Source organism: Centropristis striata, chromosome 15, assembly GCF_030273125.1.
Source record: "Centropristis striata isolate RG_2023a ecotype Rhode Island chromosome 15, C.striata_1.0, whole genome shotgun sequence".
NCBI classification, from domain to species: Eukaryota; Metazoa; Chordata; class Actinopteri; order Perciformes; family Serranidae; genus Centropristis; species Centropristis striata.
The window spans coordinates 25,578,814-25,603,398 of record NC_081531.1 but is presented as its reverse complement, the minus strand read 5'-3'; the positions used below and the strand labels follow the sequence as shown (position 1 = coordinate 25,603,398).

Sequence of the window (24,585 nt, the reverse complement as noted above, 5' to 3'; positions counted from 1 at the left end):
TATTATTTATCATATAATTTATCTTTATATGTTTTTATTTTCCACGCCTCTGGCCAATATAACCGGAGGTTGGGGTAGGTGTGATGTAGACGTTTGCATACAGCTGTATAATGTGTAAAAGTATTTGTAAACCCAATAAAAAAATATACTTAAACTACTGTACACAAGAATACACGAAGAGCATGTTTAAATGCATCACTAATCAGCTTGAATTAGATTAAATCAAAATACTATAACCCGTTCCTGCAGCTGAAACAAAGAGATGTTTTTGTGTCCACCGTTTAAACCACACAGCGACTGTGCACGTGTATCTTCTTTGTCTCAAGTGTGACGGATGTGGCGAGGTGTTGAAAGAGGAAGCACAGCTTGTTTGACTGCTTCTGATTGAAGAATGAAGACAACCTGAAGGTAAAACACAGAAAACATATCATGTTAAATTGTCATATTGGCTTCAGTTGATGTCTGATTTTATCTGAAACCTTTTGAACTGTAGCAGTAGTACTCATAGTTCTGTTTTTCATTTGTGCACGTCTGATTGGCTGTGGAAACATTTAAATGTGACCACAGTGAAATCAAAAAGGTCACAGTGATGACTTTAAAAGATGATGTGACCTGGCCTTTATTTTTGGATTTACTTTAATTTGGACCTATCTGTGGAGATTTATTTCCACTTTAACATTTTTTCCTGATAAATCTTTCTCATGGATCCTAGTGATAGTGACTTTAATATCACAAATTTCCAATGGATGATCATAGATACACTGTAAAAAAAAATGTCTGTAGATTTTACAGTGAAAAACTGCTAAACCATGACAGTAAAAGACTGATAAATGGGTTAATTCAGTTTCAGTAACAATGAAACATCGTAAATGTATATATCAGCCATAACAGTATGTTTTACTTTTTTTTTTTAAAAGAATACATTACTCCACTGTTAAATACACCGTATTTGTAGCAAAAAATATACTGTAATATATGTACAAGCCATCACTGTAATTTTTGCATTTCTTTTTTTGGATCTTTTGTAAAAATACATTTTCTCACTGTTAAATGTACTAAACACCATATCTCTAACAAAAAATATACTATAATATTTAATGGTAAAATCTTTAATTCATGCAGCATTTATGAAGTGTTTTCTTGTCAATTATATGGCAGAACCGCGTTTCTTTTGATCGAAAAACTTTTTATTTTTCACGGTAAAATATGGAATAAAATGGCAATCTTAAACGAGAAATCAACAGTGCTAATATAATTTTACCGTAATATTACAAAAAGTTGCACTGTATTTATTACGGTAAAGTTCTGGCAACCAAAGCTGCCGTAAAAACAATTTTTTTTTTTTTTTTTTTTACAGTGTAGAGATATAGAGTCAATATCTTTCTTTTAATTATCTCATAGGACTTACTTTTGATTGTAGTTTATTTTGTTATAATTTATGCATTTAAACGTAAGTGTGGTGGATGAGACACTGTTTGAGGTTAACAGCTGTATCACTTCAGAAACACACTTCTGAGATAGCGTGGGGGAGGTTTATCTTCACTGTCCTTATTTAAAACTGGACCAGTTAATGCAGATATATAAATGTCCTGTAGATATAGATAGAGGTTACTTTCAGATTGTATTAAAGTTTTGACTGAGTTTACTGTCTGAAAAGTTCACTATGTTCTTTCATTGGTGGAAGTAAGGCTGCAACTAACCATTATTTTTTATTATTGATTAATCTGTCGATTATTTAATTGATTATTCGATTGATTATTAGTTGTTTGGTCAATAAAATGTTGAGAAATGTCAATCAGTGTTTCCCAAACCACAAGATGACGCCCTGAAATCTCTTGTTTTGTCCAAAAAACAAAGACATATTCAGTTTATTGTCATAAAGGAAGAAAGAAACCAGAAATATTCACATTGAAGAAGCTGAAATGAGAGAATTTGGACTTATTTTCTTTAAAAAAAAATGCTCAAACCAATTATTAATTGTCAAAATAGTTGACAATTTAATAATCGATTATTGTTCGATTAATCAAATAATTGTTGCCGCTCTAGGTGGAAGAACTATTCATATTCTTCTACTTTACTAATACACTGCTGTGAAAATGCTCAATTACTAACAACCAGCAGTGGAGGCCTCCCTGTTCCCCATTCCTGTACTTCCTGATAATGGATACCTCATCTGACATTAACCCTTACTTCTCAGCCTCATACATATGGGTCAGAAGGCTGCTGCTCCTGCTATATGGTCCAGAAAGCCATTATAAGTAGAGCTGCAACAATTATTCTTATTTGATATAAAGCTGCACTGCAAAAAAAGCCAACTTGTATTTTTTTTGCCTAAAACAGTGATTTAAGTTGGTAAAACTTGGAAATATACATTTTTGACATTTAGGGCAATAATGTAAGTTAGCACAACAAAAGAAGCCAGTTGTATACTCAAAAACAAGTTTGTGAGTTGTTGTTACTTATATCTTTAAGTTGGGGTTCACAACAAGGGACAATAGTTCTGCTAACTCTTATTTCTTTGTTGTGAAATGCGGGAAAGCGGTGAAATTCGGTCATTAGCGAAAGTTAGCGGCTAACTGATGCTAGCGACTAACTGATGCTAGCGGCTAACTGATGCTAGCGGCTAGCTGCTTGTTACAGCTACAAGAGTAGCCATTAGCATATCAATGCTAACTCAAAATTGTGGTCGCAACATTAGCTGACATTTCATAGCGGCGTTACAATGGTGCCAATTCAGCACATTGCAGAACTTAGCAGAAGTAAGGATTAAAAGTTATTACAATGTAAAATTATAAGTTCAAAAGTCTGAATTCAGAGTTGAGCAAACTCAAAAACAAAACTTAAAATATTTAGTTTAATTGTCAAACTTAAAACTTTATCGAAGTTTGTTGCCTTGAAATTTTGAGGTGCACCCAACTTTTCTTTTTTTGCAGTGTGCCGTAGTGGTTATTTCCACCACAGTTGATGACAAAAGATAATTTAATGACAGCTCCTTGCATCAGTAACAAACACAATCAGTGAATAAACACAAATGCGATCCTGCACTCAAACTTGCAGGTCAACAAAATGAAAAGCATGAGGTTTAGCAGTGAACACAAGCTGCATGGGCCGAATATGGCCTGCCACAAGAGAGGAAATACTTATTTTTAGCTTTACCTGTTGCTAGAGGAGAGGAGTGAGGAGTCAATGACTATAAAACAATAAATAAAACAGGTTTATCAAAAGTTATCACTGCAAAAATGGGAACATTTTGAGTATCTATAACAGAGTCAAAGCAATTCAGTTGAAAATCTTACACATACCAGTTATCAGTTTATCAGTGTTTTTGTTCATTTTCTTTTGTGTATGTGTATATGTGACCGTTTATATGTACATATATGTATAAAAAAAAAAAATAAGAAAAGGATAATTGTATTCCTGTAATTGGAAATTTCTTATTGTATTTTTCAATAAAAATATTTTGAAATAAAAAAGAAAGAAAATCTTAAACAGAGTCCATATATCTCCTTAAAATCTCTCTATATCTCCAATATCTCTGTAAAATAGAGATAGGCAGTGTAACTCATTGCTTATGGTCCTGCAGGAATATTCAAAAGTTATGGCAAATGGTGGGGAAGGAGATTAATAGGATTTTATCTAAGAATCTGCTATGTGACCCATTATACATGTTGCTTGTGATATCAAATGGCTTTATGTTGATAAATATGAGAAGAAATTGTACAAAATGTTAACTTTCTGTGCTAGAAGATGTATTCTCTGAAACTGGATAACACATAAAGCTCCCTCTAGAACACAATGGCATAATGTTATAATAGAATATATATATTTTGACTATCTGACATGTATGCAGCATGATAAAGATGGCATCTTTCATAGAATATGGGACCCTTTATGTTATACATTGGTATGAATATTTCACTCATATTTACACAAGGATTTACATAGGACTGGAACATGTGGGGTCACTTATTTTTATATCTAATTTCTGAATCATCTGTCGGTATGTATTTTTCTTTGTCTGTGAGCCGAGTTGTAGTGTTGTAATAGCCCAGTGTGGGTTTTTTTTGTTTGTTTGTTTGTTGTGTTTTGTTTCTTTTTCACTGTGTGCTATCAAAATCAATAAACATATTGGTAAAAAAAAAGTTATCACTGCAACCATGAGAGATCCTTCAGCATGCAGTTATAAATGTACAAATGGTGATTGGTCCAGTAATATCAGAGCACTTGATTAAATGTACTGAGTTACTTTCCAACAGTGATGCTTCTTAAAATAAATGTCAGTTTCCTCAATTAAAGTTATAGAGGAACAGAAGTGCTCACTATTCAATAACTGTAAAAATACAATTCCTGCAGAAATCCCCACCTCAAATGTTTAGTGATACAAATTTGTTTCTCTCCGCGTGTGAAATCTATCATCTATATCTACCACTGAGTGTACTGTATTTGTACTTCAGGTCTAAGCGTCAGATAGAAAAGAAAAAAAAGGTTTCAGTTTTGTTTGAGCCAACCACATCCTGTAGGCCGCTTTGTGTTGGTAACCGGAAAAAAAAAGCAGGTACTTCAACCATGACAAGTAAAACTACTGTCAGTCCACTCTGAAGGATAGAAGTCACATCAGAAGTGTGTGTTTCTATCTGCTCGTGTGTCATTCAGGTATGATAGGAAACTCCAGTGTGCTGGCTGCAGTCCTGACTGTTGTGTCAGTGGTGTCGCTGAGTCTGCTGTCTGTTCTCTGCCTGCGATGCAAAAAGAAAAACAGTAAGTGCATTTCCCTCCCCTCATAGTGTACAACTGAATCTGAGCCAAATGTGGGCTGTTTCAACTTTCACAGGCACATTTTGCGGAGGCAACTTCTCACACTAAACTTTTTTCTACAGCTTTTTTTTTTAAATCCAGTAAGTAGGTCAGCAGTGTAGGGAGTGCAATGCTTTCAGGTCAAAGAAGCACCAGGTTCTTATGTGTCAAAGTACTTTTACTTATGTACATTTCTAACATACTTGTACTTTACTTGAGTATTTGCAGTTTTCAGTTTTTTCTAAATATATATTCAACATGAATTTGATGACTGCAACATGCTCCAAAAAAGTTGGGACAGGTGCTTGTTTACCACTTTGGATTACAGCATTTTTTCTTTCGACAATACTTCTGATAGTAAGTGTTGAGGAACTGAGCACTTCACAATGTGGAACAACGACATCATAACATGGCTTAGTAATGTGCTGCCCACTGCTTCCTGCATGGTGTGTTCGCTTGCGTGTAAAAGTAAAATCAGGAACTTCCCTGAAAAAAACGTTATATGGAAGGCAGCATGTGTTGCTCCAAAACCTATACACTGCAAAAAAAAAAAAAAAGGGGTGTCTAAAAAAAAGATAAAAACACTAAATCTGAGGGAAATGATCTTGCTGCATGGACAGATAATTTCACTTGACAAGATTTCATAAATTAAGATTGTTAAATCTAGAAATAAGCATGTTGTACGCTTAAAATAAGAAATTAACTCTTAAAACAAGATAAATTATCTAACACTTATAAATCTAAAGTTTTTTTTTTATCTTGGTAAGAAACAAATAATTTGCAGTGCACTCTGCTTGGGCCAGTTCATCTCTGCTTGCAGCTTTAATTTATCTTGTTTTAAGAGTTAATTTCTTATTTTAAGCGTACAACATGCTTATTTCTAGATTTAATAATCTGAATTTAAGAAATATTGTCAAGTGAAATTATCTGTCCATGCAGCAAGATCATTTCCCTCAGATTTAGTGTTTTTATCTTGTTTTTAGACACACATTTTTTGCAGTGGATGTACCTTTCCACATAAATTGTGCCTTCACAGATATTAGTTACCCATGCACTAACACACCCAAATACCATCACAGGTGCTGGATTTTGAACTTTGCGTTGGTAACAATCTGGATGGTCCAGAGGACACAACGTCGACGATTTCCAAAAACAATTTTAAATGTGGACTCGTCAGACCACACAACTTTCCCATTTTGGCGCATTTCTGGCTCCTCTTTGCACACTGTAAAAAAAATCTGTTTAATTTCTGGTAAAATACCGGCATCTGTGGTTGCCAGACCTACAACGTAAAAACTACAGTGAGTGGGTTTTCTACTGTAAATTTAAATGTAAATATGAGCAAAAACTGTAATTCAGACGGAAAAGTCCCTTTAATTTTAGGGTAATTTTGTCCTTGTATTGTATTTGTCCATTAATTTTACATAAAAATGTTATATTTTTACACTAAAACTCTGTGTTTGCTACATCCATCCATTATCGTTAACCGCTTATCCTCACTTGAGTCACGGGGGTCTGGAGCTGATCCCAGCTGACATTGGGTGAGAGGCGGGTACACCCTGGACAGGTCTCCAGACCAACCTGGTCTCACAGGAATCCGTGAAATAGCCACGGATTCGCTTAACTCAAAATCCGTGGAATAGCCACGGAATCACTCAAATTTCCGTGAAACTGACACGGATTTCGCTACAATGCAAGTTAATGACAGTCATATCCCGTGGCTATTCCAACATACAAAGTGATTATGTACATAGGGAATATTTAGAAAATAAAACATATATTTCTCGCTAGAAATGTGATCAAAATCCATTTTTATGCAGAAACTAAGTCAAAATATTTTTTTCACTAAAAATGAGAGAACTGTCCGCCATGTTTTTTGTTCTGACCGCCGGGACCTTGAAAGTCACGTGACTTGGAACAAACCAATAGGAAAAAATATCCATGGAATAGCCACGGGATGTGACTGTCATTAACTTGCATTGTAGCGAAATCCGTGTCAGTTTCACAGAAATTTGAGTGATTCTGTGGCTATTCCACGGATTTTAAGTTAAGCGAATCCGTGGCTATTTCACGGATTCCTGTTAGACCAGGTTCCTCCAGATTATCCAGGTTATCACAGGACAGACATATAGATACAGACAATCATGCTCTCATTCACTCTTACGGGCAATTTAGAGTCACCAATTAAACCTAAGTGTATGTTTTTGGACTGCCGGAGTACCCGGTGAGAACCCACGCTGACACGGGGAGAACATGCAAACCCCACACAGAAGAGCTGTAGGCGGGAGGCGAACCAGCGACCCTCTAGCTGTGAGGCGAGAGTGCTAACCACTACACAGTGTAGCCCTGTGTTTGCTACAGTTTTGTGCTATTCCTTGATTGACAACGGTAATTAAAAGTGTTTACTACGGTGATATGCAATTTTTTATTTTACACCCTATTTCTCATGCAATTTGACAGTGGTTAACTGTCATTTCTACAAACATTTTTAACAGTGCATCTTAGAGTCTTAACTTCACTGTAACAGATTGCTGTAAGAAAACAGCCAAATTGTGACAGTAACATACTGTTTTCCATTAAAAAGGTATTATACTGTAGAATACAATGCATTCTGGGCAATATTTGTAGGTAGCTTGCCATTTCCCATAACATATATGATATATATATATATATATGATATTTTCTAAGTCTCTTCTTGTCCACATTTTTTAATGGCTGTATTTTACATAACTAACCTATTCAGTATATGGTATATTAAAATTACTGAGGTTATTGTGAAGACAGCGCTTAATTCGTAGTAATTGGCTTTCAGACAGTAATATGCTCTATTTACCAAAAATGACTGCATTGTATACTGCAACAATATTGCAACTAGCTAACTTCAGCACGACACTGTGTTTTAGTCTACTGTAAAAAACAACAACAATGAAATGCAGGATTTTACTGGTATTCAGTATGTGTTTTTATCACAGTACCATACTGTAAAGTAAATAACAGTAGAGGAACTGTAAAATTAACAGTAGAACGCTGGCAACCCTGCTGTCAGTATTTTACTGTTAATTTACAAGACAATTGTTTACAGTGTTGCGTTTGTAGATGCAGCGAGGAACTGTGTTTCTGAGCCCACGTAGCCCACGCAGTAATGTTCTTTATACAATCATGTTGGTTCTAATGCAGTGCTGCAGGGGATCGAGGGTCAGCAGCATCCAAAGATAAAAAATGTCTAAATGATTATCAAATTATCAAATTCTGACTGAATCCCAACCTTTTTTGAGCTAGGGTTGCACTCCACTTTTTACTCCACAAAGTGTAGCAACCTTTGGTGCACTATTTATACTTTTTTATTTTCAGCATTTCCACCGAGGTGTTGTATTTTAAAGTCAAACTGAACATGCAGTAAGTAGGTGGATGGAAAAACACTGAGGCCCTGAGGCGCTACACAAGGACAGACATACATATTTTTCCGTTTCAAACCTAAACTCTTGTTACACTCGAGTAAATGTCACAATTAACATGAGTCATAACTGCACACTCGTCTGTCTTCACAGGCAGGTTACAGGTCAAAGTGTTGAATAATACTACGGGTTAAAATAATCACATGCTGCTTTCTATGTCTTGCAGAGATCATTCACGAGGAGCATCAAATATACGACCCGCAGATATTGTGAGTGCATTGCATATGTATATTATTACATATTTGTTCCACATTAGATTACTCTGAACATTGTTTCTGTTGGTTTTCTATTGTTTTTCCCCAAGGAAAGCAAACTGTCAGCAAAATTGTATTTGTGCAAGTCAAAAACTCTTGCAGAATGCTGTCCAGAAAAAACAGGGTTGAGTTTTCCTGCGTAGTTCTGATCAATCTGAACTGAAAAAAAAGCATTTTAAAAGTTGTTTCCCTGTTGTCTTGCAGACAAAGCATGAATTCAGCTTCATGTAGTAGTTATTTTAGCATCCTTTTGACCCATTTATTTCAATTAAATCATAGCAAAATTAGTTTATTTTGCATATGGATGGAGTAGCGGCAGTCATCCAGATGCAATTTCCAGGAGTAGGCAATGAAATTCACAGAGCTGTGTCCACTTCCAGATTATATAATTAATCCAGACATGACAGTGTTTGTTTTTACCGACACATCTGGAACTTCTACAAAGCAGCAACTGCATGTTATTGAACTATATTTTAACTCTATTTTGCAGTAGCTTGCTGGTAGTTCAACTGCATTAATATTTGTGTAATGATTCAAGTAGTTAAAATAGTTTTTTGCCAATTTTTGTGTTCTTAACCCTCAAGGCCTCTTTAAAATCACCTTACACTTTACACCTTAAAGTCCCTAAACGCTCCCTCTCATACAGGTGTCATAAAAATGTGATATATCAATATTTTTTTCCCTTTCACCGCATCAAACCTTTTAGCAGCTTCCAACCTAACCATTGATATAAAAATGTTTGTTTTTTTCTTCATTTTTTACGTTTAATGCCCTTTTTAATGCCCGTTTAAACCCCTGCTTTTCTCAAGGGCAAAAACACTATACACTACTCAAAAATAAGGTGCAAAGTGGAATATTTGGGATGAGGTTATTACAGCTTTGACTAGGTCAATAATTGATAAGTCCTTTATATAAATCCCAACACACCAAGAACATTTTTATGGTGTTCAGCTTTTTCATTGCCATGCATTTTGCAAGGTAAGAGAACCATTGAAACTGTGTGCGATTTAGCTCTGCTGGTGGTTTCAGGGGGGTCATCAGACCTAATACCTATTTTCCCTTTATTTTGAAGGGAGAGGCTTAGATTTATTAGGTATTCATGGGAAAAGCATTATATTATGTCAGGATTACAGTGTATCAAAATTATGTGTTTATAATGGGAGTCAATGGGACCAAAAGGGGCCTTAAGGGTCAAAGTGTGAGTGTTATGCGTATCTCCTATTCTATACACCTTGCAAAAGAGGAATTTTGGAATTTTTAAAATTAATATAATGAAATAAACCCTGGCCAAGTTTCATACAATTAGCCTTTAAACTGACAGATATATTAAGAATCAAAAACATAAAATTAGCTGAAGTACACGTTTGGTCCCTGAGGTGCCTCGAGGGTTAAAGCACTGAAACTGCAAACTATAAATTGGGCCATAAAAGGAATGTTTATTATTATTATTATTATTATTATTGTTGTTATTATTATTATTATTATTATTATTATTATTTTACCATTGCTTTTCTACTGTAATTGAGCCTCCTTTGACCCACCCCGTTTTTCTTTCACCCTGATCGTTGTGAAAACGTTCCATGCCATTCGTCACACTTGACATGAACTTTATGTAACGTTATTAATCGGTCAAATGGTCATGTAAATATATTTTGTGGTCAGATACGTACAAAAGACAGATTTGTTTTCAAATTATTTTGAACTACGTTTTCTAAGTAGCTTTAGTTGACCAAACTAAATATGTTCCTACGTTCTCTTTATTGTAGTTCAACTTCTTCTAATGCAGTGATTCCCAACCGGGGGGGCCCGACCCCCCCAGGGGGGCGCCAAAGATCCACTGGGGGTCGTGAAGCCCTCTTGATTTTAAGGGGTGTAATAAATCTAATAGGTTAAATATATACATCGATACCTATAAATTTGAAAAAAGCCAATCTACAAGCTCATAACACAAAGCAAGGCTTCATGCAAGTTTGAATAACTGCTTTTTTCAAAAGTACCGTAAGTAATTTAGCATATTAGTGTAAATTTAACCTCTTAAAACCGAAAGTCCACACAAACTTGGTGTCCCGTGAAAGCCGAAAACTTGGCCCCCAAAGTTTGTTGTTTTAAACTGTTCTAATGTGAAGTAGCTTGCATATTGATGCTTTCAAAGCAGCTTCCCGTACACTGATAGGTGTTGTTTGTGTTTTTCACACTTCTTGTGAGCCGAACATAAATAGACACAAATGTAATCTTGCCATCAAAACTTACCTTTCACATGTACGAACGTGCCATTTAACCGCAATGTGTCCATGTCAACGTTAAATGTTTTGCTCATGCATTTAATATATTTTAATTGGTTTGTAATATATATCCTGACAGCCAACGTGGGGGGAGTGTGTTTGCTGTGACACAATCAAAAACAGGTAATTTCTTTTTTTTTTTAATTAACTTTGAATCGGCGTGTTTACCAGTTGTGAATTGTAACTAAGTACTTTTTTCTCAAATGCACTTTCAATTAGAGCTGCAACAATGATTCGATTAATCAAACAATAATTGATTGTTAAATTAATCGTCAACTATTTCGGTAATCGAATAATTGGTTTGAGCAGTTTTTTAACCCTTTGATGCACAACATGGGTCAAAAATGACCCACATTAATTTCCCATGTTATTTCATGCTGTCTGTGTGTTTCTTTGCTCTATTTTTTAAATCAATTTATTTCATGATTGAATTCTTTGAATATCTTGTTTTTTATAACAACAGATCATTATTTCCATTTTTCCCTTCACACTTCATGAAGAAAAATGTTTTTCTCAAGTTAATGTTTTTTTTCTCAAGGTAATTGAGGAAAACATGGAATACTCAATGATGAAATTAATTTATTGCAAAGATATAGAACATAAAAACTCAGTCGGCTCACTTAAGACCCATGTTGTGCATCAAAGGGTTAAAGACAAAAGTCCAAATTCTCTGATTTCAGCTTCTTCAATGTGAATATTTCTGGTTTCTTTGTTCCTTTATGACAATAAACTGAATATCTCTTTGGTTTGTGGACAAAACAAGAGATTTGAGAACGTCATCTTGTGGTTTGGGAAACACTGGTTGATATTTTTTATACATTTTATTGACCAAACAACTAATCGATTAATCATTTATGAAAATAATCGTTAGTTGCAGCCCTACTTTCAATACTTAACCATTTACTTATTATATACTGAGGTTTTGACTGCATGGCTTTTTACAGTCATGGTAGTATTACTTTAACTTGAGTAAGGGATGGAGATCCTTCTTCCTCCACTGTATTTAACTCACCTACAAAATGTTTTATTTTTCAGTCACCAGAGCCAATCAGATCACTTTGTCCACGTACGTAAACGCAGACACACAGAGGCCGGTCTCATTTATTGAGCTGCTGATTCTGTATGTGGTGAGATTGAAAATATATGAAACATATTTACACAAAAAGAAAGCACTCATTTATTTGTTTTGCAGTGAAACTACTCTGGACCTTTCAACAGGTAAGATTGTTGTCATTTTGAGCTGATTCTGATTTCAAATGTTAAAGATTTCAACACTTACAACATTACAAAAGTTTTTATTTATGGAGGACGCAAGCTGCCAAAATAAAATAAAAAAGATGAAAATGCCATTTAATGTACCAAAGGTGTTATTAATAACGAATGTTTTACCTCAAATTAATTTCCCTATTTATCAGGCTTTATTAATTTTCAATTGAATGTATTTTTTACTTTTGCAAAGAATGCTTTTCTGCATGCACTTTATAAACGTATTTATAATTTATTTAGCTTGTTTTTCAATTTATTTCTGTATTATTTAAGCTTTATATTTAATTCCCCAAACGTATTTACTTCTTTTTCTTCATTAAGCAAATAATTGGACTTTTATTCAAAATTCATTGGGTCATTTTTTTACTTAATTCAGAAATAAATAGGGATAAAAACAAAGTAACACATACAGAATAAACAATTGATAAATACAATTAAAAATGTAATAAATATATGAATCAAATTTATATAAAGGTGAATAATTGTATTATTAATTAATTAACATTTATTATAAATTATCAATTAACATTAATTGTACCATGTATTACAGATGCAATCGAGTCAGACTATCAGAATGTTGACAGTGAACATGGTAAGTTCACACACACACACACACACACACACACACACGTAATTATTTTTATTATATAATATTACTGTGTTTCTGCAACTCACACAGGATATGAATGAATGAATGCTTTGAATGAATGAATGAATGCTTTATTTCGGTTACAAAAAAAAAAAAAAAAAAAAAAAAAAAAAAAACAGACAACAAAATAAAATCATGTTTTTACAAGAGAATCCATCAGACAGCAACCGAAAAAGGAATAGGCTGAAGCCCCAAGGCTTATTTTTGCCTCTCCTGTACCATCTACATGCATATACATTATATTATATACATTACATTAACTGAGTAATTGTTACAAAAGACATGATACCTTAGACTGAAAAATCAAATTCAATCAAATTTCATTGTAACCCTTGATCATTTTAGATTTTAAAGTCTTCTTGAAAACTAACATAGAATTACACATCTTTATTTCATCATTTAGTCCACTCCATAATTTTACACCCAAAACTGACACACATCTGTATTTGAGATTAGTTCTGACTTTCTGAGTTTCAAACATTAGCAGCCCCCTTAAGTTATAAATCCCCTGCCTTAATTTAAACATTTTTTGAATACAAACAGGAATTGACATGTTTACCACTCGAAACATAATTTCTAAAGTTTTGAATATACAATGTCCTGAAATTTCAACATGTGTGATCTTATAAAAAGCTGATTTGTAGAATCACGGTATCCAACTTAATTTATTATCCTGATAGCTCTTTTCTGCAGTTTAATTATTGGATCTTGGTTTGTTTTATATACATTTCCCCAAATTTCAACACAGTATTTCATATAAGGCAACACAAGTGAAAAGTACAGCAAATGAAGGCAGTTCTTATTCAGTAGATCTCTTGTTTTGCAAAGGATAGAAATAGACTTGGATAATTTCTGTTTTATACATTTTAGATGAGGCTTCCAACAAATTTTATCATCTATTATTACTCCCAAAAACTTTGTTTCATAAACTCTTTCAATTTCAACATTATTTAGATTTATTACCTCAGTGTTAGTCCTTTTACCACCAAACAACATACATTTGGTTTTACTTTCATTTAGTGACAGCTTATTTAAAGCAAACCATTTGTTTAATTTCATCAATTCCATTTCTACAGTTTTTAACAACTCCTTTATATTGCCTCCAGAACAAAATAAATTAGTATCGTCTGCAAACATAACATATTTTAATGTATCACTTACAGTACAAATATAATTTATGTAAAGTATGAATAACTTTGGTCCCAACACTGATCCTTGTGGAACTCCACAGGTTACATGTTTAAATTGAGATTTAATATCATCAATACTCACAAATTGAAACTTATTATTTAAATAACTTCTTAACCAAAGTTGTGCTATACCTCTTATGCCATACCGTTCACATTTCTGTAGAAGTAAAGAGTGATCGATCGTATGCTTTACGCAAATCAATAAACACACCTACTCCAAACTGCTTATTATCTATAGCTGTTGCAGTGTTTTCTACAAATTCCATCACTGCTAATGATGTTGAGCGATTTCTCCTAAACCCATACTGATGGTCATTCAATAAATCATATTTCTCAATAAAAAAAACTAATTTCTTTACAAACAATTTTTCAAGAATTTTAGAAAATTGAGGTAGTAAAGAAACTGGTCTGTAATTTGACACAGATTACTTATCTCCGTTTTTATAGATTGGGATCACTTTGGCTGTTTTCATCTTATCTGGAAAAATACCAGTTTGAAAAGATTTGTTACAAATATAAGTTAATGGCTCAAGGACACAAAAAAGAACCTCTTTTATAAGTGACATATTTAGATCATTGCAATGTTTTACTCTTAAATTCTCTTACTACTTCTAAAATGTCACTTTCACAAACTCCCCCGAGAAACATTGTGTTACATTTATTGAAAGCTAAATTAAAGGTTTCATTTTTTCCACCTGTAATGGGAATCTCTTTTGCTAAATTAGGACCAACATTAACAAAGTAATCGTTGAACTCATTAACCATGCTCTCAATATCCTCAGTCACTGAATTGTGACCTTTAACTATGTTTATTGGAAAACACCTGTCATTACGATTTTTGATCACCTTATTCAATACACTCCAAGTAGCCTTAATATTCTTTTTATATTTTCAAAACAATTGTTCGTAATACATCTTCTTTTGACATTGCATAATAGATGTCAGTCTGTTTCTATATTTTTTATAATTATCCTCCTTTTCCTTTGTTCGATGCTTTAAAAATTCCCTATATAGCTTGTTTTTCTGTTTACAAGCCTTCTCCAGTCCATTTGTTAACCATGGTTTTCTACTCTTTTTAGAATTTTGTGTAAACTTTTTCACTGGACAATATCTGTCAACACAATCTGTATAAAGTGTCAAAAACGTTTTCAAAAATGCATTGTAAGCATCATTGGGATCCTCCACATAAACTTCCTGCAGTCATGATTTGCCAATCCAGTTTTGAGAGCTGCAATTGCTTCTGGTGTTTTCACTCTACCTGAATAATAAGTGTGATTTTTTTCTGAAAAATTAATCTTATAAAATATTAATATTAATAGTAAAAAATATTATCAATCAAAGTAGCACTGTCCTTAGTTATCCTGCTGGGCTTTGAGATCAACGGATATAAAGCAAAACTAAACATAGCATCAATAAATTCAGCAGTTTTCTTATGATCATTTGACTTTAGTAAATCAATGTTAAAGTCACCACAAACAAAAGTCTTCCCAGCTCCTCAATCTTCATTTATTTTTCTTTTATCACTGCCTTCAGTTGTCTGACTTCATCAATTAAATCCAGTAGGCCCACCTGTTGTTTAACCACCTTGCTCAGCTCCTCTGACATAAAGTTAAGGGACTTTTTAACTTCTTCCATATCTTCTGATAACTTCTTAGTTGCCATGTTTCTTTTCATCAATAGAAGTTCAGTTGAAACAGAAGACTTTGAGGTTCCAGGTAATCCAGTGATGTTGACTGCAGAGCACATGTCATGAAAAATACCAACATTTTCAAAAATACCAAAAGATTACCCTGCAAACTGGCTTAAGATTTCTTTGTGAAGTTAAGAAACTTAACTTTTCTCTCTGATGTTAAATTATTCCCATGATATTCAGGAGATTGTCAGGAGACTGTTAGAGCTGATCAGCACAGAGCTTCCAACCAGCAGCCATTTTGTGATGGAAACAGAGAGAGAGGATATGATGAACACACATATGTGTAAGTATTTCAGAGTATTTTTCCACTGTAGTATTTCTACTTTCTTAAATTAAATATCTAATATATATTGTCTCTCTTTTTTTTTAGTCTAGAAGCAAGAATCACTGGGATTTTTATGGGCTGAAATATGTGCCACCAGAAATTGAATTTGAATGATTTATATTTGAATTTGAATTGCTTAACTTGAATAATTGCGTTGAAAAAGTGAATCTGAATTGCAATTTGAAATTGAATTTATTGGTTTGGAACTGAACATTCAGATTTCACATTTCAAATTCAGTTTGCAAAATTAAATTTCAATTTTCTGCGATGGAGATACACAGAACGCCTCTTCAGCCAATCAGCACTTCAGTTCCATTCCAGCCTCATCCACGGTCAAGCCAGTCTCACTTCTTCCTCCGTTTCGTGGCGGGTGGCAACCGGGTGGCAACAAATAGCCGTGTTTCCACTACACTGCAAACAAAGAAAAGTTGGGTGAACTCAGAATTCCAAGGCGACAAACTTCGATACAATTTTAAGTTGGACAATGAAACTAAATATTTTAAGTTTTGTTTTTGAGTTTGCTCAACTCTGAATTCAGATTTTTGTCAACTCAACTGTAAATTGTACTAACTTATAATTTTACATTGTAATAACTTTTAATCCTTACTTCTGCTAACTTCTGCAATGTGCTGAATTGGCACGATGTAACGCCGCTATGAAATGTTAGCTAATGTTGCGACCACAATTTTGAGTTAGCATTGATACGCTAATGGCTACTCTTGTAGCTGTAACAAGCAGTGCTGCTAGCATCAGTTAGCCGCTAGCTTCAGTTAGCTGCTAGCATCAGTTAGCCGCTAGCTTTCGCTAATGACCGAATTTCACCGATTTCCCGCATTTCACCGCTTTCCCGCATTTCACAACAAAGAAATAAGAGTTAGCAGAACTATTGTCCCTTGTTGTGAACCCCAACTTAAAGATAAGTAACAACAACCCACCAACTTGTTTTTGAGCATACAACTGGCTTGCTTTGTTTTGCTAACTGACATTATTGCCCTAAATGTCAATAATTTATATTTCCAAGTTTTACCAACTTAAATCACTGTTTTAGGCCAAAAAATACAAGTTGGCTTTTTTGCAGTGTAGGGGGGGAAAGTGGCCACCGGGAAAGTCTCAGGCTACACCCTCTCAAAAGTCTGCTCAAGTTAGCCCCCAGAGGGATTTAGAGACTCTGGAGGTGACGTATGGTTTTCACCATCGCTAACTGTGCACAACGTCAGCAGCTGAAAGCAGCATGGCTAATTATGCACAGAGTCTCTGCTGATCATAAACATAGCGATCTTGAATTAATGGCATCACATCAGAGTGTCCGGTGCTTGTTGTAAACAAACAGAGATCACTAAGTGAACACCTCCTGCAGCAGCAGCACATACACACTGTACTGCTACAGAGCTAACTGTAGCTAACTGCCTCCGGCTTGTTAGCAGCTTGTTAAGAAGAGTAAGAAGGAGCGAGCACAGCGCCAAAAATAAACACAAAAAGCAAAAAAACTGGCGCGTTGTTGCTTTACCGCAGCTGCAGTTTGCTAGCAGCTAGCTATAACTGATGCTGGAAAAATGGAGCGATGGCTGCAAAGAAAAGCTCCAGACTGGGTCAGCAGCAGCAGCAGGGGTCCTTAGGTCTACCACCAGACTTCTTGAAGCATGGCTTTTCGTGCATGACAAAAAAAACAACACAGAATAACAGTGTGTCATTTGCTCTGAAGTGCTGGCAAACAAAAGCTTGAAACCAGTAAAACTGAAGAGACAAGAGGGGGTGGGGGGTCGCGGACAACATGCATGTTAAATTGGGGGTCGCGACTCAAAAAGGTTGAGAACCACTGGTGTAGAGTACTACGTCACATCCCGCTTAGCGATCTATCCAATCAGTAACCAGGCTGTTTTCAGGGGAGAAAAAAGACCCTGCTCTTCTACAGGGACTAAAAAAGTCCTGACAAAAGCTGGCTCTGGACTGCTCGTATTCAAATTAGGGGCGTTTCGGCAAATGAGACCTGCCTCATTCCGGGTATTGCCTGGTAGTGGAAGCAGCCCTTATGTTACAAAAGAAAACGGAGGTGCTGATTGGCCGAAGAGGCGTTCTCTGTATCTGCAATCGATTGCTCTGCCTCAACTACCCGGATGTTTGTCGCAGAAAATAGAAATTGAATTTTTCAAACTGAATTTGAATTGTAAGAACTGAATGTTCAGTCACAAACTAATAAAGTCAATTTCAAATTACAATTCAAATTCAGTTTTTCAATGCACTGATTCCAATTGAACAATACAAATTCAAATTATGTGATTCAAATTCAGTTTTTTAATGCAAATATTCATGTTAAGCAATACAAATACAAATATAAATAATTCAAATTCAGTTTCTAGTGGCACATATATCAGCCCATAGATTTTCTCTGAGGATAGCCAGATAGCTTGCTAGCTAGATCGATAGATTTTATTAATCTTCTACAGGAAATTACAGTGTCACAGCAGCTTCAAAACGAACAAACATACTGAATTTGTATTTTCACACAGAATAGAGGGTTAAATATGTCATGTTTGTGAACTGTTTCATAGAGATCCGATCGCCATTTCAGTGTATGAAAATGACAAACAAACTACAAGAGGATTGAGTGGTGAGCGTTTACATTTTGCCATTTAAACTATAAAAATAACATTAAAATACATTTAAAAGAATTGGAAATGTTTAACGTCACTTGTTTTAATGTCACATGCACTTTTTAAACTTTTTTTTTATAGGCGCTGATGAGACTCCAGCGGTCTATGGTAACATCATCACTTCCCTGTCGATTAAAGAGGGTACGTTAGACCGCTGGATTAAAACACTGTTGCTGAAATTTTATATTTAGATCTCGAAATACAGAAAAGAGACTCATTTAAACTGCTGTTTCACCAAACAGATGACGATGACTACGAGAACTCTGACTTTCTGGAACAAATTGCGCAGGAGCAAGAAGACGGTAAGTCCCATAAATAATATTTATTAAGTATATTCAGAAAGCAACTTAAATGTTCTGTTCACAATGGCTTTCTTAAAAAAAAAACAGCATGGCTTCTTTGGATTTTTGGATGTGTTTACTGCATGATCATACTTTACCTTTATTGAAGTGAACCATTTTCCTCAATTGACCTTTAGGAATACATTGATGTTATCAGACCATTGCTGAATAAATGTGAACAAAATAAAAGAAGGGCTTAGTTTAAGGGTTGAGAAGATTTGGAAGAGTCACAACTTCAATTCAAAAGTAAAAAAACAAATCACAGTTTGCACTATTCACTTTAACTCTTTGGCTTTTGAGAGTTTGGATACAAAAATCCTAATAAATCCGAACTGTGTTCATATCTCTGACTAACTACCACAGAAATGGCTAGAAAGAAGCACACTGTAAAAAAACGTCTGTAGATTTTACGGTGAAAAACGGCTAAACCATGACAGTAAAAGACCGTAAAATGATAAATGGGTTGATTCAGTTTCAGTAACAATGAAACACCGTGAATGTATATATATCAGCCAAAACAGTATTTTTTACATTTTTTATTTTCTTTAAAATACATTACCCCACTGTAAAATACACTGGCACCGTCTTTGTAGCAAAAATATACTGTAATATATATTCAAGCCATCATTTTTGCATTTATTTTGTGTAAAATACTTTTTCTCACTGTTAAATGCACTAAAAACCAAATATCCAACGAAAATATACTGTAATATTTAATGGTAAAATTTTTAATTCATGCAACATTTATTAAGTATTTTCTTGTCAATTATATGGCAGAACAGTGTTTCTTTCGATGGAAAAACTTTTAATTTTTTATGGTAAAATATGGAATAAAATGGCAACCTTAAACGTGAAATCAACAGTGCTAATATAATTTTACCGTAATATTAGAAAAAGTTGCACCGTATTTATTACGGTAAAGCTCTGGCAACCACAGCTGCCGTTTTTTTACCGTAAAAACAACAGTTTTGGTTTTTTTTACATTGCAGCTGAGTAAAGAAACACAGATTTATACATTAAGGAAAGAAGGATACACAAAGTCTAAGCAATGAAAAGACCTGATAATTATGGTAAAAATGTGTTCTAATAAGTGACTCTCTGTATAATAATCACGTTTATTTTGTTGCAAAGTATAGCAATGAAACTATGATCTTGTTTTTTACAAATTTGATCTTGCTTCCAAACTTTTGGCCTGTAGTGTAGGTATCTTTATATGACTTTCTCTTACTCAAAGAGATCATTTTTCAAGTTTGGTAGTAGAGGCACTTATCCAAAGTCAGCGTACTTTCTCCAAACTTCAATAAATCCTAAAATATCACTTTAAGTACAATACAATAAGCTTTAAAATATACTTAAAATACCAAAAGTATATTTCAGTTAGCATACACTGTAAAAAAAACCCAAAAACTGTTTTTTACGGTAAAAACAACGGCAGCTGTGGTTGCCAGGACTTTACCGTAATAATACGGTAGAACTTTTTCTAATATTACAATAAAATTATATTAGCTCTGTTGATTTTACGTTTCAGACTGTCATTTTTATTCCATATTTTATCATAGAAAATAAAAAGTTTTTTCCATCAAAAGAAATGCTGTTCTGCCATATAATTGACAAGAAAATACTTTATAAATGCTGCATAAATTAAAGATTTTACCATTGAATATTACAGTATATTTTTGTTAGAGATATGGTGTTTAGTACATTTAACAGTGAGAAAAGTTATTTTTACAAAAAATAAATGCAAAAATTACAGTGATGGCTTGTATATTAAATTATATTATATTACAAACACAGTGCCAGTGAATTTTACAGTGGAGTAATGTATTTATTTATTTTTTAAATGGAAAAATAGTGTTTTGGCTGATATATTCATTTATGGCGTTTCATTGTTACTGAAACTGAATTAACCCATTTATTATTTTATGGTCTTTAACTGTCATGTTTTAGCAGTTTTTCACTGTAAAATCTACAGTCATTTTTACAGTGTATATGACTGGATTGATGTGTTCATCACTTCAAAATTGGAGCTCAATTAAATTAAACGTCACTTTTTAAGTCTTTTGTTATTAATTATTCCTCCATCTTCCTTTGAAACAGATGAGCCGGATTATGTGAATGAAAACGGCTGACTGCAACACAACAAAACACCAGCTGCATCCTGACCTGTCTGTTGTTTGTGCTGTGAATAAAATGTGGTGTGAAAACTGATGCTGCCATCTAGTGCTCAATAAAATATACACACAACACAGTTAATACATAAAAGAAGAGAGTTTTTCTGGTTATTCTTGAATGTTTTGGCTGCCTCGAAGGTAAAAATGTTGAATTACATTTGAATTTTTGAGAATCAAAGCAGCTACAAGGAGTTTTTAAATTGATTATGAAATAGTCTCAATTTATGACTGATGATTCTCTGAGATCCATCATAAGAAAATAAGACATGATTTTACATCAACATGACTTTTCTTAGTGGCTAAAACAAAATTGACTTTGTGTCACCATCGTTATTTTACAGTTATTAACCTCACATAGCCAGAAATAGATACATTAGATCTTTGATTATGCATTTTTCAAACAGCTGTGTTTAACAATTGGGCTTTAATTCAAAATGTTTCATTGGGTCAACTCAACTTTTTACTTATTTCAGAAATAAATAGGGATAAAAACAAAGTAACAGAACAACGAATAAACAATTGATAAATACAATTAAAAATGTAATACATATATAAATCAAATGTATATCAAGGTGAATAATTGATATCATATTTTAACATTTAATTATTACTTTCACTACTATCTAGTACATTTCGTGGCATATAAATGTATTTATTGAGTCAAATTAAGTTCATTTATTTATTTTGGCAGCTATTAATCTGCAAGAGATTTAAACTATAATCACCATGTATTACAGATGCAATCGATGACCAGTCAGACTATCAGAATGTGGTAAAAAGGAGTTTTTCTTGTTATTCTTGAATGTTTTGGCTGCCTCAGGGGTAAAAATGCTGAATAAATAGATTTAAATTTTTGAGAATCAAAGCAGCTACAAGGAGTTTTTAATTGGTTATGAAACTGCCTCAATTTACTACTGATGCTTCTCTGAGATCCATCATAAGCAAACAAGACTATCAGTGAGAAGACACAAATTTACATCAACAGGACTTTTCTTAGTGGCTAAAAACAAAGTTGACTTTGTGTCTCCATCGTTATTTTACAGTTATTAACCTCACATAGCCACAAATAGATTCATTAGATCTTTGATTATGCATTTTTCAAACAGCTGTGTTTAAATATTGGGCTTTAATTCAAAATGTTTCATTGGGTCAACTCAACTTTTTACTTATTTCAGAAATAAATAGGGATAAAAACAAAGTAACAGATAACGAATAAACAATTGATAAATACAATTAAAAATGTAATAAATATATAAATCAAATTTATATAAAGGTGAATAATTGATATATTTTACCATTTATGTTGTTGTTAACCTCACATAGCCACAAATAGATACATTAGATCTTTGATTATGCATTTTTCAAACAGCTGTGTTTAAATATTGGGCTTTAATTCAAAATGTTTCATTGGGTCAACTCAACTTTTTACTTATTTCAGAAATAAATAGGGATAAAAACAAAGTAACAGATAACGAATAAACAATTGATAAATACAATTAAAAATGTAATAAATATATAAATCAAATTTATATAAAGGTGAATAATTGATATATTTTACCATTTATGTTATTAACCTCACATAGCCACAAATAGATACATTAGATCTTTGATTATGCATTTTTCAAACAGCTGTGTTTAAAAAAAAAACTAGTATTGAAAATAAGTTGCGATAACTCGATATTTTATTACTCCACTCATGAAGGTGGTAATGGTAATTCCCAGTGCTGGCGGAACTGTGGATGTCAGGCTGCAGGTCATTACCATGTGTTCTGGGAATGTCCAAACATACAAAGTTACTGGAAAGATATACAATAAGCAATACAGGATATTTTTAAACACACATATACCATTTGATTTCAAAATCATGCACTTAGGTTACATCCCCCCAGAATTGAGTGCTATTAAATGTACAAATATTTAATGGGTGCATTACTGGCAGCTGGAAAAAAGGCTCTAACTAAAAGATGGATGTTGCTGACTGGACCTACAATTAATAATTGGATAGATGTGACAATAGATATATACCATGGAAAAGGTAACTTTTTCTCTCAACCTAAAGTTAGACACATTTGTGAAACATTGGGAAAGATGGGTGCAGTTCATCAGACCTTTAACCCTTTATCAGGCGAAGAACCATATTTGGTAACTTCAGCGGATATCCAAAATAAAAAATAAAAATATTTTGAGAAAAAAGTAGCAAATTTACTAGATTAAAGTGGCAGATCTACAAGAAAAAAAGTCACAGAGATTTAAAGTAGCAAATCTGTGTGGAAAAAAAGTCAGATTTATGAGAAAGAAGTGGGGAAAAAGCAACTTTTCTTGCAGATTCACCACTTTTAATCTCTTAAATCTGCGACTTTTTTTCTTGTAGATTTGCCACTTTAATCTAGTAAATTTGCAACTTTTTTCTCGACCCCATTTTGATATCCACTGAAGTTACCAAATATAGTTCTTTGCCTGATAAAGGGTTAAGACTGGATTTGGTCAAAGCAACAAGCTGAAGAAACATCCACTTTTTATTTGATTTCCTTTTTGTTTTGTTTTTTGGGTTTTCCCACTGTATCTCAGTGATGTGAATACAACAGAATGATGCCCCACTGCTATAGACATTTATATATTTTTTTTTCATGTTATGCATTTACTTTTTGCCTCCATACCCCTCCGGATGTAAATAGTTAAATTGGATGTTTTTGTTTTTCTTTACATATCCATATTATTAAAAGGGAATGGACAATGAACATTTGGAACAAGAAGCTATTGATACAAAACCCTTGGCTCTGTACAATTTTGATACTAACAACTGTTAATCCATTTGAACTTGTCAATTGTTGTGAAATTTCCTAATAAAAAGATAATTACAAAAAAAAAAAGACTAGATCCAAGCCCTTTACTACACAAGGCAGTGGTGTTCATAGAAACTATTGCAAATTATTGCTTTTGTCCGCTGGGGGACGCCACAATCAACTCAAGTTCTTGTAGTTGGAGAAGAAGAATTCTGCTCAACTGGAAACAAAAAAATCCTCCAGTCAATCAAGCTTTAATGAATGATATAATGAAACATTTGCAGTTAGAAGAAATAAAACTCACCCTGAGCGTTAAGATAAATACCTTTTACACAATATGGCAGCCATTTATGGACTATTATACCAAATATAATCACATGAAAAAAGTTTTTGAACACTTGACATCCTCAAAGTCATATTATTACTATTTAAATACCTTTTGTTTATTTTATAACCATTATTATTGTTTTGGTATTTGATTTGACTCCACCTAGGTTTTTTTTTATTGCTTTTATTTTTTTTATCATTCTTTTCTTTCGTGTTGATTTGAAGCATAATTAACATGTATCTTTATTTTTGTTTGTGAACAAAAGGAAAAAAACCCAATAAAGAGAAGTTGAAAAAAAAAAAATCTTCTAGTTGCTTTAGAAATGTGGATTTTTTTAATAGTTTTTTTGACTCAATGGATTCTTTTTATTTTTTATTCGATGGTTTAAGTCGAGTTTCAATCC

The 24,585-nt window shown here is 33.5% G+C and overlaps 1 protein-coding gene across 2 annotated transcripts; it reads left to right on the top strand.

Annotated features, from left to right (window-relative positions):
- Positions 1 to 31: 31 nt before the first annotated feature.
- LOC131986646 (uncharacterized) lies at positions 32 to 21,777 on the top strand. Of its 2 annotated transcripts, none has more exons than XM_059351705.1 (11): positions 32 to 408; positions 4,654 to 4,758; positions 8,416 to 8,458; positions 10,865 to 10,908; positions 11,821 to 12,003; positions 12,602 to 12,643; positions 15,764 to 15,866; positions 18,458 to 18,516; positions 18,641 to 18,700; positions 18,802 to 18,861; positions 20,998 to 21,777. In XM_059351705.1, the coding sequence occupies exons 2-11, from the start codon at positions 4,656 to 4,658 to the stop codon at positions 21,027 to 21,029; spliced, it is 729 nt and encodes a 242-aa protein (XP_059207688.1). In that variant the 5' UTR covers positions 32 to 408; positions 4,654 to 4,655; the 3' UTR covers positions 21,030 to 21,777. The 2 variants fall into 2 exon arrangements, with proteins under 2 accessions (XP_059207688.1, XP_059207689.1); XM_059351706.1 differs by lacking the exon at positions 32 to 408 and having other exon boundaries at positions 4,470 to 4,758; positions 11,821 to 11,851; positions 11,978 to 12,003.
- The last annotated feature ends 2,808 nt before the right edge of the window (positions 21,778 to 24,585 follow it).